The sequence below is a fragment of the Acinonyx jubatus genome, chromosome E2, assembly GCF_027475565.1.
Source record: "Acinonyx jubatus isolate Ajub_Pintada_27869175 chromosome E2, VMU_Ajub_asm_v1.0, whole genome shotgun sequence".
NCBI lineage: Eukaryota > Metazoa > Chordata > Mammalia > Carnivora > Felidae > Acinonyx > Acinonyx jubatus.
The window spans coordinates 41,268,678-41,285,422 of NC_069396.1; the positions used below are offsets into that span (position 1 = coordinate 41,268,678).

The 16,745-nt window shown below is 50.3% G+C and overlaps 1 protein-coding gene and 1 pseudogene across 1 annotated transcript in view; one reads left to right on the top strand and one right to left on the bottom strand.

Annotated features, from left to right (window-relative positions):
- The window catches only part of RHPN2 (rhophilin Rho GTPase binding protein 2), a 59,530-nt gene that overhangs the window by 2,124 nt on the left and 40,661 nt on the right, over positions 1-16,745 (bottom strand). The window contains exons 7-14 of the mRNA XM_027044934.2: positions 16,504-16,670; positions 14,006-14,193; positions 13,444-13,600; positions 10,164-10,283; positions 8,307-8,501; positions 5,829-5,905; positions 4,678-4,824; positions 4,207-4,362 (exon numbers count right to left, since the gene is read on the bottom strand). Coding sequence (XP_026900735.1) covers positions 4,207-4,362; positions 4,678-4,824; positions 5,829-5,905; positions 8,307-8,501; positions 10,164-10,283; positions 13,444-13,600; positions 14,006-14,193; positions 16,504-16,670 — 1,207 coding nt within the window. The remainder of the gene's footprint in view (positions 1-4,206; positions 4,363-4,677; positions 4,825-5,828; positions 5,906-8,306; positions 8,502-10,163; positions 10,284-13,443; positions 13,601-14,005; positions 14,194-16,503; positions 16,671-16,745) is intronic.
- Positions 11,076-13,323, top strand: LOC106975730 (sorting nexin-3-like; annotated as a pseudogene).

The window sequence follows — 16,745 nt, forward strand, 5'->3', positions numbered from 1 at the left end:
AACTCCGTTCTCTTGACCATCTAGAATCCATGGTGAAGATGCTAATTAGCTTTTCCCCCTATCTTTTAAACTGATGAAATAAATATACATAACAGAAAACTGACCATTTTAACCACATTAAAGGGTACAGTTTGGTGGCACGGAGCACATTCACACGGTCGTTCAGCCATCCCCACCAACCGTCTCCAGAACCCTTTCATCTTCCCCAGTTGAAACTCTGTACCCAGAAGCACTACTATTAACTTTTAAAAGATTGCGCAAGGGCTCACTTAAGACATCTGAAGATCCTTGTTTTCTGTAACCTTCCATGCGGGTTATCACCTGCTTCGAAGGTCTGCCTGACATTGAGGTTGCTAAGTTCAAGTGTTTACTGAACATCTACTATGTTCCAGGCCCTGGGATCAGGCCTTTAAATCTACATACAACATATCTAAAGTGGTGGGGTATGCTGTTCATAATAGAAATCGGGATTTGAGAGATGGGACGATAAAGAAGGGTATTCACTCTGGAGTCTGGCTTCTTTGGATGAAGATGCCTCTTATCTATAAAACTGCCATTTAATCCCTCCATACTCTACAAGACATACACACTACACACTGTTTTTAATGAAAACCAATAACAAACCGTCCTGGATGTAGATGTGATGCCTGCAAACATTTTTCAACTTTAACCTGCTTAGAGTCCATTTTCCATCTTTACAACCACTGCCTTACAGATTCCCTCTATCCTCTGCCATAGTTCAACCAACAAATGCCAAGTCTAGTGAAACTCTACCCTCTGCCTCCCCCCAGGCCTGCACTCAAATGGCTGCACGTTACTGGGGAACAGCCACCAAGCCAGCTGGCTTCCCTTGGCGTTCTAACCCTGTCCCCAAACCCCTACTGGGCACCTCAATCCCTGGCACTCCTACATTATCCTAGCAACTTCATTCCTTCTGGAGGTCTCCTGACGCCCCACACACGTCCTCCTGATCCTGCGTTACCTTAATAGCATCTGCCCCTGAAGACCAGTCCTGTGCGCCTGGATCTCCCCCGCCCTCTGGGTGTGCCTGCCTTCCTGCACTCCTGTCTCCTGGCACACAGGCTTGCTGTGTTATCTATATACACCTACACCACCACCGCCTTTGAAAAGCTTCCCTTTTTCCTATGTCCCCCTCCCAGATTGCACCCCAATGTCTGCCCCCTTTCTGCCACTCCCTTTTTGTCTTGGCCTCCAGCAGCATGCTCCCCACTGCCCATCCCAAATATTCCTGGGGCACCCCCCTGACTCACAGCATTAACGGAGCCCAGTCTGAAACCACTGCACCCGTCCCACTTTATACCAATGAGGAAACAGTCCCAAGGAGGGTAGTAACCTGCCGAAGGCCACACAGCTGGTTAGTAGCAGACAGAGCCTGATTCCAGGGCTGGGGTCTCTGCTGCATCAGTAGTATTCCAAATAACGCTCCACGGAGGAGTGCTGGGGGTCCCCACAATTCAGAGAGTGGGGGAGCAGGTCACCAGTCCAACCAGGGCATGGGCTTTATTGTTCTCATTATCTGGTTGTGTTTGAAGCAAAAGCAATTAAAAACAGCGCTCAGTTGCTATTGTCTGAGGCCTTGCGGGTGAAAAGAATAACTCTATCACGGTTATTAAACACCTATTGTGAATGGAAATGCATCCCATGCTGGCACTGCCCCCCACCCCCACCCCATTTTCCTGCAGCTCAGAACCATTCCCTGAGGCCTAAGGTCAGTCATTCCACTGGCAGGAAAGCCAGAAGTCCATTCCAGCACGTCTGAGTCTCGAATCCTTGCTTTTCTACTCCGACCTCAGCACTTTCATGGGCCTGGTTCAGAGTTATAGGATGGAAAGATAAGCCCTTCTCCTTGTACAGCTACGTCTTGTGCTGTGCAACTCCCCACCACCATCACGACATCTCTGGCCCTGAGCCCAGCTCTTTTATTTATCCTTCTTTTGGACAAACTTCTTTTGTTTCTGGTTGGGACCCTGATCCCTTGTCCTGCAATTCTATGCATCTGCCCCTAAAAACTCCATTTCTCATGATCCCTTCTCCAAGATGCTCACTGAGTCCCTCGACTTCCATCTTCTTTCATTTTTTTTTTTAATTTTTTTTTTTAACGTTTATTTATTTTTGGGACAGAGAGAGACAGAGCATGAACGGGGGAGGGGCAGAGAGAGAGGGAGACACAGAATCTGAAACAGGCTGCAGGCTCTGAGCAGTCAGCACAGAGCCCGACACGGGGCTCGAACTCATGGACCGCGAGATCGTGACCTGAGCTGAAGTCGGACGCTTAACCGACTGAGCCACCCAGGCGCCCCATCATTTTTAAATGGAGACATAATTCACGAACCATAAAATTCACCACTTTAACACCATTCTGTGGTTTTGAGCATATTCAGGGTTGTGGAACCACCGTGGGATTTCAGAACATGTCCTCGCCCTCCAGAAAGCAACCCTGTACCCATCAGTAGTTATTCCCCATTCCCTGACACCCAACCCCTGGCAACCGCTAGTCTACATTGTGTTTGTGTGGATTAGCCTGTTCTGGACGTTTCTTATCAAAGGAATCACAGGATCCATTCACTCTCCAGCCCTCTCTAATCAGAGTTCTGTTGCCATCTCTCCATGAAAAGTGTCCTTTTGTCCCGCTGCCAAATAATAATAGACACAGCTCCGCCTCCCTCCCTCTCCACCTCTTAACTGTATCCTACACAACCAACCGTTCTCTCCTTGATTCCAGAAACTTCTTTATCCTATCTCTCTGAATGCTCCCTCGCAACTTCCTTTGCTCCCACTTCTCTTCTAACTGACCTCCAGATGCCTGCGGTGTCTCGTGGATTAGTCCTTGACCCTCAGACCCTCGTGGGCAATTCCATTTAGTCTCTGAACGGCTTTAAATATCATCTCTATGTTGGTGATTCTCAGATATTTCTAGGTCTGACTTTTCTCCCTTGCACTGAAGATTTGAACATCCAGCCGCCTACTTCACATCTACATTTGACATGTGAAACATTCAAGGTACATCTCTTTGTTTTCTCTCTTCTCTACCCCCCTCGCCCCTGGCCCCCGTTCCCCATCGCTACGAAAAAATGGTGCCTTTGTTCAAGCCCCAAACTGAGCGGTCATTTTCCTTTCCACGACGCTTTCTACACAGATCATCTACAAATCCCTGTCAGCTCTACCTGCAAAGATACATCTCAGGGGCACGCACCTCCCTCCACCTCTGTCGTCACCCACCCTAGTGTAAGGTGCTCACGTCGCTGGCCCGCACACGTGCTACAGCCAGCTTCCGCTGTGGCCACCCAAACTGGCTTCCAAACTCCCACCACTGCCAGTGGGGCCCTGCCTCCCTCCCACCTCATTTCCTGCCACTCCCTCCCTTGCTACCACGTTCCAGCTGAGAGGCCTTCTTTCTATTCCTCTAGCAGAAGCCTCTTCCTGCTACAGGGACCCTGCACCTGTCGATCCCAGTGTCCCCCTGCCCAGAATGCTCCTCTCGCGCCTCCTCAAATGGCTGGCTCATCCCTGTCACTCACGTCTCTGTGCAAGCCCTGCCTAGAGGAGCCTCTCCCTGCCTCCAATCGTTCTGTCGCGATACACAGTTTATTTTCTGTACCACACTTGTCAAAAATCACAACCACTTATTTGCTTATTTAGGGCCAGCATTCTGGGGGCGGGGACCTCATCAGCCTGGTTTAGTTGGAGCTCCAACACCTAGGAAGGGCCTACACACAGGATGCCCTGCCAACACCTGAAGAACAAACCCTGTCATAGAGGGAAGAGTCAAAGGCCCATAATTAAATGTGACCAAGTGTGGAAGACAATGTACACGGTTCCTCCTGCTGAGGGAGCACGAAGGCTGCACAGGCATCAAACACTTCCCAAGATCTCACGGGGAACAGCCAGCACTGCCTCTGAGGGGAGGGACTTCCACACATCGTCTCATGCCCTTCTGTAGCATTTGAGTATTTTTTTTTTTTTTACCATAAGTACATATGACTTTTGTAACAAATAACTTAATCAGAAAAATAAGTGGTTCTTTTATGTACAGCATTTTTTAGTTTTCCAGTGATCTCTGGCCCAGGGTGTCTGGGGCAGGTCACCGATGCAGGCAGGTGGTGGAGGGTCTGCTGACACAGTGGGGCTGGACTCACACCAACCCCACTCTGCGCTGCTGTTTCCTGTCGGGGTGTGAGCACTCACCATGGACGAGGTGAAGTCCAGGAGGCTCACGACCTTCATCTCCACGTCGTCCTTGCCCTTGCCCTTCAACAGTTTCATGACCTCGCTCACCGTCAGCCACTTGCAATCCACATCTCGAATGGACACAATATAATCCCCTTCCTTGGCTCCTGCCAGCTACACACAGCAGGATTTAAATGAAGGTCAGTGTTCTGTTCATTCCAACCCCTGGATCGGTTCCCAAGTGCATTAACAAAACAGGTATTTGCATAAGTCTGCTTCAAGACAGCATGCATGAATCCGTTGCTCTCTGGGCGAGTAAGACCCATGAGAGGCCTTTCACACGGTCTGTCTTTTTACAGAGAGGAACCCTAAATTCATTCATACACCCAGATATATTTGTTTGGGCAGCTTTCTTTCTGTTTGACCTGTTTGACTGCTTGCAAAGATACCAGTAAGTTTTGCTCCTCATCTACGGTGGCACACACTTACCGCAGCAGAGCAGTAAGGGTCCAGGAAGTGGACTTGAACTGGGGAGTTTCCTCTCAAGGTGAACCCCAAATCCCCTTCTTCTGCAGTGAAGTGAATGCTGCGAGGAGGTGTCCATTTCTTGTTCGCCGAAAACACCGACAGGGGGCCCTGCGGAACAGCATTCGTTAGGTGCAGGATCCGAAGGCTGAATCAAGCACTTGAAAGCTGAGGGGCTCCTGGCTGGCTCAGTTGGTTAAGCATCCGACTCTCGATTTCCACTCAGGCCATGATCTCACGGTTTGTGAGTTCGAGCCCCATGTCAGGCTCTGGGCTGAGCGCACGGAGCCTACTTGGGATTTTCTCTCTCCCTCTCTCTGTCCCTCCCCGTTTGCTCACACTCTCTCTCTTTCATTTAAAAAAATGGAAGCTACAGGAAATGTCACCTTGTTGTCCTTGCAGATGTCACCTGGCCTTGCTCAGAGACTAATGACAGCATCTGGGATAATACATGCTACAGCAGTCACATAGGAACATCCTACTGCCATTTTCTCTAAAATATCCAATATATTTTAAAGAAAATGTTCTTTAAAATTTTTTTTTAGCATTTATTTATTTTTGAGACAGAAAGAGACACAGCATGAATGGGGGAGGGTCAGAGAGAGAAGGAGACACAGAATCTGAAACAGGTTCCAGGCTGTGAGCTGTCAGCACAGAGCCTGACACAGGGCTTGAACTCATGGACCACGAGATCATGACCTGAGCCGAAGTCGGATGCTTAACCAACTGAGCCACCCAGGCACCCCTAAAGAAAATGTTCTTTAAAAAGTCATCTTATGGGCACCTGGGTGGTTCGGTTGGTTAACTGTTTGACTTTGGCTCAGGTCATGATCTTAAGGCTTATGAGTTTGAGCCCTGCGTTGGGCTCTGTGCCTGCTTTGGATTCTGTGTCTCCCTCTCTCTCTGTCCCTCCCCTGCTGGCACTCTGTCTCTCTCTCTCTCTCTCTCTCTCTCTCTCAAACATTAAAAAAAAATTTTTTTTAAAGTCATCTTAACAAAAACTATATCAAGTCTCCAATTAAAAAAAGTATAGTTACCTAAAAATAGCCTTTTATATACTTGCAGCCTATATGAGCTGTCCCCTTGAGTCATCACGAAATAAGCATTGAACATACCAGCTTTTGGAAGAAGTCTGTTGCTGTCACCTTGGAGAACTGTGGCAATATAATTTCAACCTCTTGCTCAGTCTTAGCTGGAAAAGAACATTAGAAGTGAAAGCGTAAATGTTTCTATAATTGAAAGTTATCCTTGAAAACTCAGGTCTAAGTCTTCTCTCTGAAGGGAAGAGGGAGCAAGCCTTTCTCCTAGTCACCTGGTCTTCCTCTTGGTCTAGACAAGTGGTACAGAAGAGGGACTGACTGTCTGTCAACCCCCTGGCCCAGTGTCAGCTGCACCTTCCATCCGGGCACCTACTGTGAGCCATACCTCACTCTGGTGCTGGGACAGACCAGTGACAATCAAGACACATCCCCTGCCTTCGAGGAGTGTGTTTATATTCTAGCGGACTTCCTTTGGCACTCGGGAAACCCGACCGAGAAGTAGCCTACATTTCAGGGGTGGCTGTTACGGAAGGAAGGACCTGGCACAGAGTCCCGGGTGAGATGAGCTTCCTCCTTTCATCATTAATGTGGGATATGAGGATTTCAGGGGGACGTCGGTTTGCCCGGTTGCGTCCACTGATAGCTTAAATCTCCACCGTCACATTCATGGGACGCTCACGCCAACTCTTACCATGAGGCTAGGCAGTTCCTGACAAAGGATCCCAGAGCAGGCCAAGAATACATGAAGAGCAGTATACAAAGAAAACCTGGGGAAGAAGCCTGGCCCTGCCGAGACAGAACACACCCCTCTATTCACAAGATGGCCCTGTGGCTTCTTACAAAGTGCCTAACTCAGTGTCGGGCTCGGACGGGGTGCTCATCTACTCCCAGAGTGGCACCACCAGCCTTGGGCGGCCTCCTGAGGAGCCGCGCTCCCCCACTCCCTCCGTGGAGGTGATGTCTCTACTTCCTGGCCACGCAGTACACTGTGTGGACACGGGGGCCAAGGAGGGAGCCAGTGTCCATGAAGGAGAATCACAGGGCAGCATGCCTGCTTCCACCTGCCATCCTGGTCACCGCAGGCAAAGACTCTGATTTCCCTAAGCCTTTACTGCCTCATCTTTAAGATGAGGGCAATACCAGTGCCTCCCTAAAGAGTTGGAGGAAGAGTTGAATGAGATTCCGTATATATAGGGTGCTCACTGTTGTGCCTGGCAGACCTCAAGTGCTCAGTAGGTACCAGCCAGCGTTACCACAGACAAGCCCGGGCTCCAGCTTGCGCAGGGCTCCGTCTCTCAGAAAGTGGTCCCCGGAAATTGGGGTGGAACTTTAACAGACTAGGGACAGAGGTGTAGGAAGTGGGGTGGAAGGAAGTATGGACAAAGGAGGTTCTCTCAATTGGGCCACCTCCCCCCAACTCCTCGAAAGACCCTGTCATCCCTTCACCGTCAAGTCACCTCTCAGAGGGGCCTCCCAACCCCCGCCTCCTGGGGCAGAACCGACAACAACCCCCTCTCCTCCCCTGCCCAAGGGCAGCAACGACTGTCCAAAACACCTCCATCCTCCTGAGCCTAGGATGGTAATGAATCCCTTGGAAATGCTCAGAAAGTGTTGGCGGTGTGTGATCTCACTTGAACTCACAGAAGCAGAGAGAGAACAGTGGGTGACAGTGGGGGCGAGGTGGGGAGTGAGGTAATGTTGGTCCGAGTGAACAAACGTCCCGTCCCGCGAGATGAGGACGTTTTAGAGATCTAACACACAGCGGGGGGACTAGAGCTAGCACTATACTGTATACTTGAAATTTGCTGGGAGGACAGATCTTCAGTGTTCTTACCACACACACCCACGCACACGATAAACTAGGTTTTGAAGCATTTTCACTGTCAAGGTAAAAATTTTCCCCACGTCCCCTGATTCCACTATATTTACTTCTCATTTCATAATAAGAGTGATTTGTTGTCCTACAAAAAGAATGATAGAAAATGTTGGCGTGGCTAAAGGATGTAGAGACCAGGAAAGAGCAAGCATAGGAAAGGGAATACGGAAGCCTTTGGCTTTAAAACCATGGAGCCGGAGGTAGAAGACACAGCAAAGGGCACTCCCAGAAGGCAGAGGGCCTGTGGGGCGTGGGGTGTAGCAAAAACACCAAGGCGAAGGTAGTTTCCGAGGTCTCCTGACCACAGGGGACGGCTGGAACCCCGGGGAGCTTGTGCGACTTTAAGGAAAGGCATCTGGATGAGGCAAAGCAGCGAGAGCAGACTCTCAAGAATGCCTGAGGGGTGGGTGGGATTGGGCAAGAACAGTCAGCCAAGGGGGTCGTGAAGGAGATGAAGACAAACCAGGCAGCAGGGTGCCCGGACACCAAAGGGGCACGCTGAGGGGCAGAAAGGAGTCACATGCTACAACGACCATAAAGAAGGCCCCGTGCTGCGTGAGCAGCAGATAACTCCAGGGTGAGAGCAGTACCCAGCACACAGCAGGGTCTGCCCCAGCCTTCCAGGATGAGCAGACACAGGCCATGCCCCCGGAGAAACGGGCTCCCGGGCCACTCACAGATAATGTCAGGGGCATCCATCAAGTTCAGCAGCTCATCGTCCTCTTGGTGCTGAGCGTACTTGAGCCGGGAGCGCTGGTGCGCTGCGGACAGCACCTCCTGGAGCACGTCAATGTGGCGTAGTTTCTTGCACAAGCTGGCCTCCCTCACAGACTCTTCGTGGTGGGCAATGGCTCTGCGCAGGTGGGACTTGCCTGCCAACAGAAAAGCACCCCCTGTGACATCAGAGTCCCAAAGTGCAGTGTGAATGTGTCAGGGAGAGCCAAAGTGCCCCAGGACCAGCCCAGAAAGGTGGACCTTCTCTTTTTTGAAGGATCTGCCTGGAAGGCTCACTCAGGTCTATAAAACATCCATTGAGCAAATAGTTACCACGTGTTCTAGGCGGGAGAGATAAAGCAGCAGACAAAAACTAGCCTCTGTCGTCATGGAGCTTATGCGCTAGTGGTTGAAGAGAGATCACTAAGGGCAAAGAAACAGGCAGGGGACCGTGTGGCAATGAGGTTATGGAGAAAAATGAAGCAGGGCGGGTAGCAGATACAGCAAAAGAAGACCGGGAACAAAGAGTTGCTCTTCTCTGATGGGTGATCTGGGAAGGCCTTTCTGAAGGTACCTTTTTTAGTTTTGCTTTTGAATGTTTGTTTATTTTTGAGAGACAGAAACAGAGTGCGAGTGGGGGAGGGGCAGAGAGAGAGGGAGACACAGAATCTGAAGCAGGCTCCAGGCTCTGAGCTGTCAGCACAGAGCCCGACGTGGGGCTCGAACTCACAGACGGTGAGATCATGACCTGAGCTGAAATCAGTCGCTTAACTGACTGAGCCACCCAGGCGCCCCGAAGGTGACTTCTGAGTAGAGCCCCGAAGGAGGCAAGGGAGCATCCAGAGGAGATCACAGGAAAGCACTCCTGAAAGCAGGAACAGCAAGTGCAAAGGCCCTGGGGCAAGACTAAGCCTATTACGTGTTCAAGGGTAACAAGGAGCTTGAGGGTATGGCTGGAGGCAGAGGGCCAGAGCAAAAGGGAGGAACTATGAGGCCAGAGACAGCAGGGGTCAGACCACGTCCAGCCTTACCAGTGCAGGGTGAAGGCTTCTGCCCCTACTCTGGGTGAGATGGGAGCCCATTAGGGTACGAACAGAGGCCTCGTGTGAACTGACTATGAAGGAGCAAAGGGAAAGCAGGGGGACCAGTTATGAGCCCTTTGGGTCTCTATTTCCTCAACTGTAAAGTGGACCATACCTACGTCACAGGGTTGTGTGAGGCTGAAGGGAGTCGATGTCTGTTAAGTAAGCACATCACACGTGTGGCTTGGACCAGGGTGGTAGCTAAGAAGTGGTCAGATCTGGGACGTGTTTTCTAGGGAGAGTCAACAGGATCTGCCAATCAAATGTGGGATGAGAAAGAAAACTGGAGGCAGAAGGTGAGCCCCAGGTTTCTGGCCTGTGCACTTAGAAGGCTGGAGTTGCCATCGAGGAGATGAGACGAGGGCAGGTCTGGGTAGGAGGGGAATTCAGCTTCACACGTGAAAAGAGATCTTCACTCTGAGACTTGGCAGGGACCAAACTAGGACGATTCATCACCAGTTCTTAGGTGTGACAGAAGAAAGTTAACAGACACGTCCTTCTACATTTGGATGACCCAGGGCCAGCCCTGGACCTCTAGGGCTCTGGAAGATGGTCAAAGCTCTGGCCCGGGCCCTCACAGAACCTGCGAGAACACGGTTCCAGAAGCCTGTTGAGTCTTCAGAATGTGCCTCATGATAACTGATCCACAGCGGCCATGACGACTCAGGATGCCCTGCTCTCTGAGCCCTCCGCCGGGGACCTGTCTGGGGCCCTGTGAGCAGGACAGGCGACACGTACCCAGCAGTCGGCGCTGGTGACCGTTCTTCAGCGTGGCCAAGGGCGTCAGTCCCTCTGGCATGTGGTCACAGAGCTGGGACAGGCACTTCTCCTGATGGTCCTCGTCTGCGCCAGGCTTCACTGCAATGGGAGCCACAGGGTAAATCCCTTCTTGACACAGACGCGGCCACAGACTCTGGAGACGGTGCCAAAGACCCCTTAGGGGGATCTCTCTCAACCACGTCTCCAGTCTTCCTTCTCCAGTTTTACAAGGCCCTTGGGACGATAGGTCTTTCTGCCGCTGGACACACCCTTGGCTACTTTGCGTACCCGGGGCCAGGCACACTCCGGGGGCTCATGGTTTGGCTCTGGGCCCCCAACTCCTCCAACTCCCCTACCTCACAGAACCTTCTGGCGTAGCCCTGCCTCAGACCTCTGGTGGCCTCCACGCCTGCACCCTCCCTGGCACGTGTCCCCTCTCTAGCCTCACCACCTCAACACTTCCGGCCTCCCTTCCACAGCTCAGCTAGTGTTCTTGCTCTGGCTGTCCTTTTCCTCCTGGCTCAGCCGCAAAAGTCTTCCTCAGAGTTCAAAGGGCAACTCAAACGTCACCACCTCTGAGAAGCCTTCCGTGACCTCACCAAGGAGTCCAACTGCTGCCTCATTTGTGTTTCTACCGCAATTACCAAAGTGTCGTTCTTTCTATTGATTTACGTGACTTATCCCGTCTAATAGACTCTATATTAACACTGGCAGTAGCAGCTACCAATTCCCAAGCGTCCACTAGATATGAGGGACTATTTAGCTTTGCACACAGGCACCTGGTTTTCACAAGTGCCCTATGAGATAGGTTTTTTCATATCCCCATTTTATAGGTGAGAAAACGGAGGCACAGAAAATTAAGGAAATTAACTAAGACCACACAGCTAGTAAATGGTAGGTTGTGAGAGGAACCCAGGCAGTGTGGCTCCAGAGGTGGTCCTTTTCATTACTGTGGAGGGCTACTTTGATTGGAAGTAATGACAACAGAAGTCCCATCTGACCTCAGATCAGAGCCAAGACTAGGGTGAGGAGAGCAAGACACCTTGCTTGGGCTAAAAATGTAAGAGGGCATCCAAAACTCATCAATCAGAACACATGATAGTTTAATGCAATTTTTTAAATATCAAAATTAATGCTAAAAAATGCATGATGAAGAAACATCAAAATTCCTCTTTGCCCCAGTTTCCAGTGTAGCTCAGCACAGCATTGTTATTGATCTGTAGTCTCTATTTGAAATATGGATCACCATTGGGGCACCTAGGTGGCTCAGTCAGTTAAGTGTCTGACTTCAGCTTAGGTCATGATCTTACGGTCTGTGAGTTCGAGCCCCACTTCGGGCTCAGTGCTGACGGCTCAGAGCCTGGAGCCCTGCTTCAGATTCTGTGTCTCCCTCTCTCTCTCTGTCCCTCCCCCACTCAAACTCTGTGTCTCTCTCTCAAAAATAAACATTAAAAAAAAAAATAAAGAAAATTTGGATCACCACGGATTATATGTTTTTTGTATTAGTTTTGATTCATTTAAATGCTTATTTATTTTGCGGGAGAGAGAGAGAGAATCCCCCTTGTGAGCAGGGGAGGGGCAGAGAGAGAGGGAGAGGATCCCAAGCAGGCTCCCTGCTGTCAGCGCAGAGCCCGACATGGGGCTCGATCTCACAAACCGTGAGATCACGATCTGAGCCAAAATCAAGAGTCCGACACTTAACCAACTGAGCCACTCAGGTGCTCTGGTTTTGATTCATTCAAAATATCACATCCAGGGTGGCAGCTGCAGCAGCGAAATCACGGAGACCGTGGTGGACACTGGGCAGCTGATCACCAAGCCCCAGAACCTGAATGATGCCTACGGGCCGCCCAGCAACTTCTCGAGATCGATGTGAGCAACCCGCAGACAGTGGGGGTCGGCCAGGGCCGCTTCACCACCTACGAAACCAGGGTCAAGACAAATCTGCCTATTTTCAAGCTGAAGGAATCTACTATTAGAAGATACAGTGACTTTGAGTGGCTGCAAAGTGAATTAGAAAGAGAGAGCAAGGTTGTAGTTCCCCCGCTGCCTGGAAAAGCATTTTTGCGTCAGCTTCCTTTCAGAGGAGATGATGGAATATTTGATGATAATTTTATTGAAGAAAGGAAGCGGGGGCTGGGGCAGTTTATAAACAAGCTCGCTGGTCATCCTCTGGCACAGAATGAACGCTGTCTTCACATGTTTTTACAGGACGGAATTATAGATAAAGGCTATACTCCATCTAAAACAAGACATGCCTGAAATTTGGTGAGAAGGGGCAACAAAACACAAACAAAACAACTTTCCGTGACTATTAATGATTCGTGTGCACCAGCGAAGAAGTTCTATCTAACTTTTAGCACGCTGCACGGAAACGGGTATAACATGCCTTCAGTATAGTAACATGCATATGCTCAGTTTTGTTTTGTTTGGCTTTGGCAGTTGAGAAGAAGTTAATTTGCTTTAGTGAAAACCCCTTGTTCCAGCCTTTCTGGCTCTTTCTTGCTGTTTTCATGTGGTACACACTATAACCCCACAAACCTGTTACTCCAGCATAATCTGCAGAATCCTAACTAAAGTTGCTGACTTCGTCTTATCTGCGCAGTTTTTGTGTCCTGTTTGCTTCTTGAATCTGCTTAACTAGAATATTTCTCTTACCCCTTTTTAATATGTGGTGTCACTTGTCCTAATTTATGGTTAGAAGCACTACCCCATTGGTTTCCAGTCCCCTATGTGTGAGATCCACACTTGTGTGCGGAAAGTATCTCCCTTCAGGCTTGTAATACCCTTCACATGGAAGATCAGTGAGGGAAATCTTTATATTCTGTACAAAAACAAAATCCAATTTATAGACTAAAATCATTTGTCTAAAAATTTAAGTTGTTTTCAAGTAAAAATAAAAATGCATTTCTGATATGCACTGAAAATAAAATAAAATAAAATATCACATCCAAAGGTCATCTTGAATACTGAGCTTGGGGGCATCCCCTTGGATGCGGTGCCCAGGGGAGTGTTTCACTGATGTTAACCCTGGGCTCACCTCCAGGGGAAAAGTCCTCTCCTAGGAGCTGTCTGCTCCATCTCAGGCAGAACCGCACGACCCCTCTTCCTCCACAACGGGAACGTACAGCCCCTAATCCCACACGGGCCCCCAGGCTGTGAGCGTCTCCAGAGAGGCAGGCAGCTCTCGCTCAGCTCACAATGTCCCAGAAGCACAACCCAGACCAAAGCCCAGAGCCTCCAAGCCCACAAGCCTTACACTGGTGATCAATGAGAAGCGTGGCTACAAAGTAGTGGGCCAGGGCTCCGTAGTGGTGGGCCTTCACACAGGCCAGGCTGGCCCAGGAGTAGGGGATGTTCTCCTTCACCGGTGCCTGGCTCATGGCCGCATGCAGCTGCCGATAGACTTCCCCGACCTGAAACAGAAGGAACGCTGGGAACAGGGAGCCTGGCACAGGGGTGCTCACGCACCCAGGGCGCAGAAAAAGAGCCCTTTCTTCTGCGGAGCGGCCCTGCTGGAGGCCGCTCCAGAATCTGGGAGCAGCTCCAAGGGTGCCTCGTTCTTTCGGTGTCATAGTTAACAGGGAGATCAGGCAACTGTCATTATGCTGGTTTTTAGGCTAAGCTGCAGATGGAATCAGTGATCCGTATCCAAAATGCCACACTTGCCAAGAAAATGCAAGCTAGCGCTCTGGCCAGGGCGGGCACGCTGCCCAGGTCACGGGCAAGCTGCCGCGGGCTTGTTCCCCCGCTGCTTCCAGGGGGCCCACACCAGCACATCCTGCCCACCCCCAGAAGTCATGGGAACCGGGACGCCTTACCTTGGCAGCCTCCTGAGCCACCTTCACCAGCATGAAGAACTCGTTCCGGATCCCAGGAAGGCAGATTTTCTCAAACACGTTTTCCTGGGCTTGTGCAAGCATCATTTTGACCAGCACACTGAGCATGGCAGGACTCATGTCATAACTCGGAGTATGAGTGAACGTCTCTTTCAGATGATTTAAAACCCCTGCGAATTGGAAATTTTTTTTCACATTAGTTGGGGATACTACTCTCCCTGGTATCTGGGAGCATCTTAAAAAATCTGATTCTCAGGGCGCCTGGGTGGCTCAGTCAGTTAAGTGTCCGACTTCGGCTCAGGTCATGATCTCATGGCTTGTGAGTTCGAGCCCTGCGTTGGGCTCTGGGCTGACAGCTCAGAGCCTGGAGCCTGTGTCGGATTCTGTGTCTCCCTCTCTCTGCCCCTCCCCTGTTCACACTCTGTCTCTGTCTCTCTCAAAAATGAAAATAAAACATTAAAAAAAAAAAAATCTGAGTCTCAATCATGATAAGATCCAGCAATTCTACTCCTAGGTACATACCCTGAAGAAGTGAAAGCAGGAATGGAAACCGATACTTAGACACCCACATTCATGGAAGCATTAGTCATAACAGCCAAAAGGTAGAAACTAACCCAAATGTCCATCGACATATGGTCAAACAAAATGTGGTGTATACCTACAATGGAACAGTTTTCAGCCTTAAAAAGGAAGGAAATTCCAACACATGCTAAAACATGGACGAAGACGTTACGCTACGTGAAATAAACCCGTCACAAGGACAAACACTGTATGATTCCGTGAGATGAGGTATCTGGAAGAGTCAAATTCAGAGAGACAGAGAGTAGCATGCTGGTCGCCAGGGCTGGGGGCAGAAGGGAATAGACAGTTAGTATTTAATGGGGACAGAGTTTCAGTTTGGGCAGATGACAAAGTCCTGGCGACAGACCGTTGCACAACAGTGTGAATGTACTTAATGCCAATGAACTGAACACTTAAAATTGGCTGCCAACGGTCATCTTTCTCTTGTATGTTTTACCACGATTTAAAAAATCGGATCCTTTTCCAAAACATTTACCTCTGCATCAAGCAAGGAAACCAGCCTACTCCCTGTTTGTTCCTGTCTCACCTGGGACAATTGTGAAAAATTCCATACATGACCAGGCATTTAATGGAGGTGAAAGCAGAAAGCAGGCAGGATGACGGGAGGGCTCTCGGACGGACACGCTCACACGGAACACCTGGGTCATTACAAAACTCAGGGCTTTTCCCCAGGACCTCAGGAAAGATCGACTCCCCCACTCCAATGGGAATGTTCCCGCTGTAGCCCTTAGCTGACTTTTTTATAGGTTGGAAAATTAACTGTCACAGCCTTCACTGACAATCAACCCCGGGCTGAAATAAAATCCCTGACATGAATCCCATCTGACTGGTTCCTCTGGTTTTGTTGCAAAGCATAAGCAGCCCTGTGGACGATGGCGATGGCTGCAGGCTATTTGCTCCTTTCTGGGTCTGCTCCCACTCTGTTCTTGTGCTTAATGTCGTCTATACTGCTGTAATCTTAGAGATGGGTCACCAAGCACACCTGCTTTAGGTTCCTCAGAAAGAAAATGAGCCCAGAAAAGGACTGACAGTGAAAGAAATCGGCTCCCACACGGAATCTTAGCGCGTCGTTTTATCCCAAGGGATCTGTCATTTTAACAGAAGCAGTTTCACGATCAGCCAAAATGGCAAAGGCTTGCAGAGTGAGATACCCGGAAAGTTCTCCGCTGGGAGTAATGCCCCAAAGCAGTGATAAGCGCCAGCGTGGAATGAACCCTGACATGAAGCCAGTGGAGGGGGTCGTGCTGTGGTCTGTGCCGTGTCGCCGTCCCACCCACCATTTCTCAGGGCGAGTCTGCCAGACACAGGCCGTGCTGGAGGAGAGCAATGCGGGGCCCTCAGACACCCAGGAGCCAGGCCCACCCGCTGCGCCCAGCCTGGTGACCCCCACCCCGCTACAGGCTGGCGTTAAGTGTCGCTTGACAGAGGGCTGAGAGGAGCAATCTCAGGGAGGCAAGCTTTGCAGAATGGGCACACGATAAAGGCACGGACAGTAAAATGCCGTGATGAACCACGCCTGATAAAAGAAAACCGAAAAGAGCCTACACTTGCACTATTTTGAGAGAACGTATTCCCTTCTTCAATAAATACAGTGTTCAAAAGAACAACTCATTCACTGCCATCCTCGGGGCCAGCTGTTTGGAAAAGATTAATTGTTAACCACGGGACTCGTTCGCTGTGTGCATGAGCCAAACCCAGACTGAGGCGACAGGGTTTGAGCCATTAAGCAGTCCTCTCGGTGGGAAGATAACACCAGCGCGAGAAACCCGCCTGGCCCTCGCAGGCCTGTGAGGCTCTGCGTGGGCCCAGGTTAGACCCACTGACCCTCTTCTGCTGCAGTGGCCAGTGCCAGCTGGTGGGGCCAGGACTGTATCCCAGCAGCCCTTGCGGAGACACACCTGCTGCTCTCTGAAAGGCGTCCACCGCACTCTCCAGCCCAGCCTGCGTCTGTCGATCGCACCGGGTCCCGATCTGTGTGTAGAGGGCTCCGATGTTAAACAGAATGCTGGCTTTCTCCAGTAGCAGGTTCTGCTGGCTAACTGGCACTCCGGTGAGGGAGTCATACCTATTTAAAAGAAACGGTTTTGAGAGTATGGATCATTTGGCTAGTGAATGCCGTTCTGGATGAAAACGGACAAAG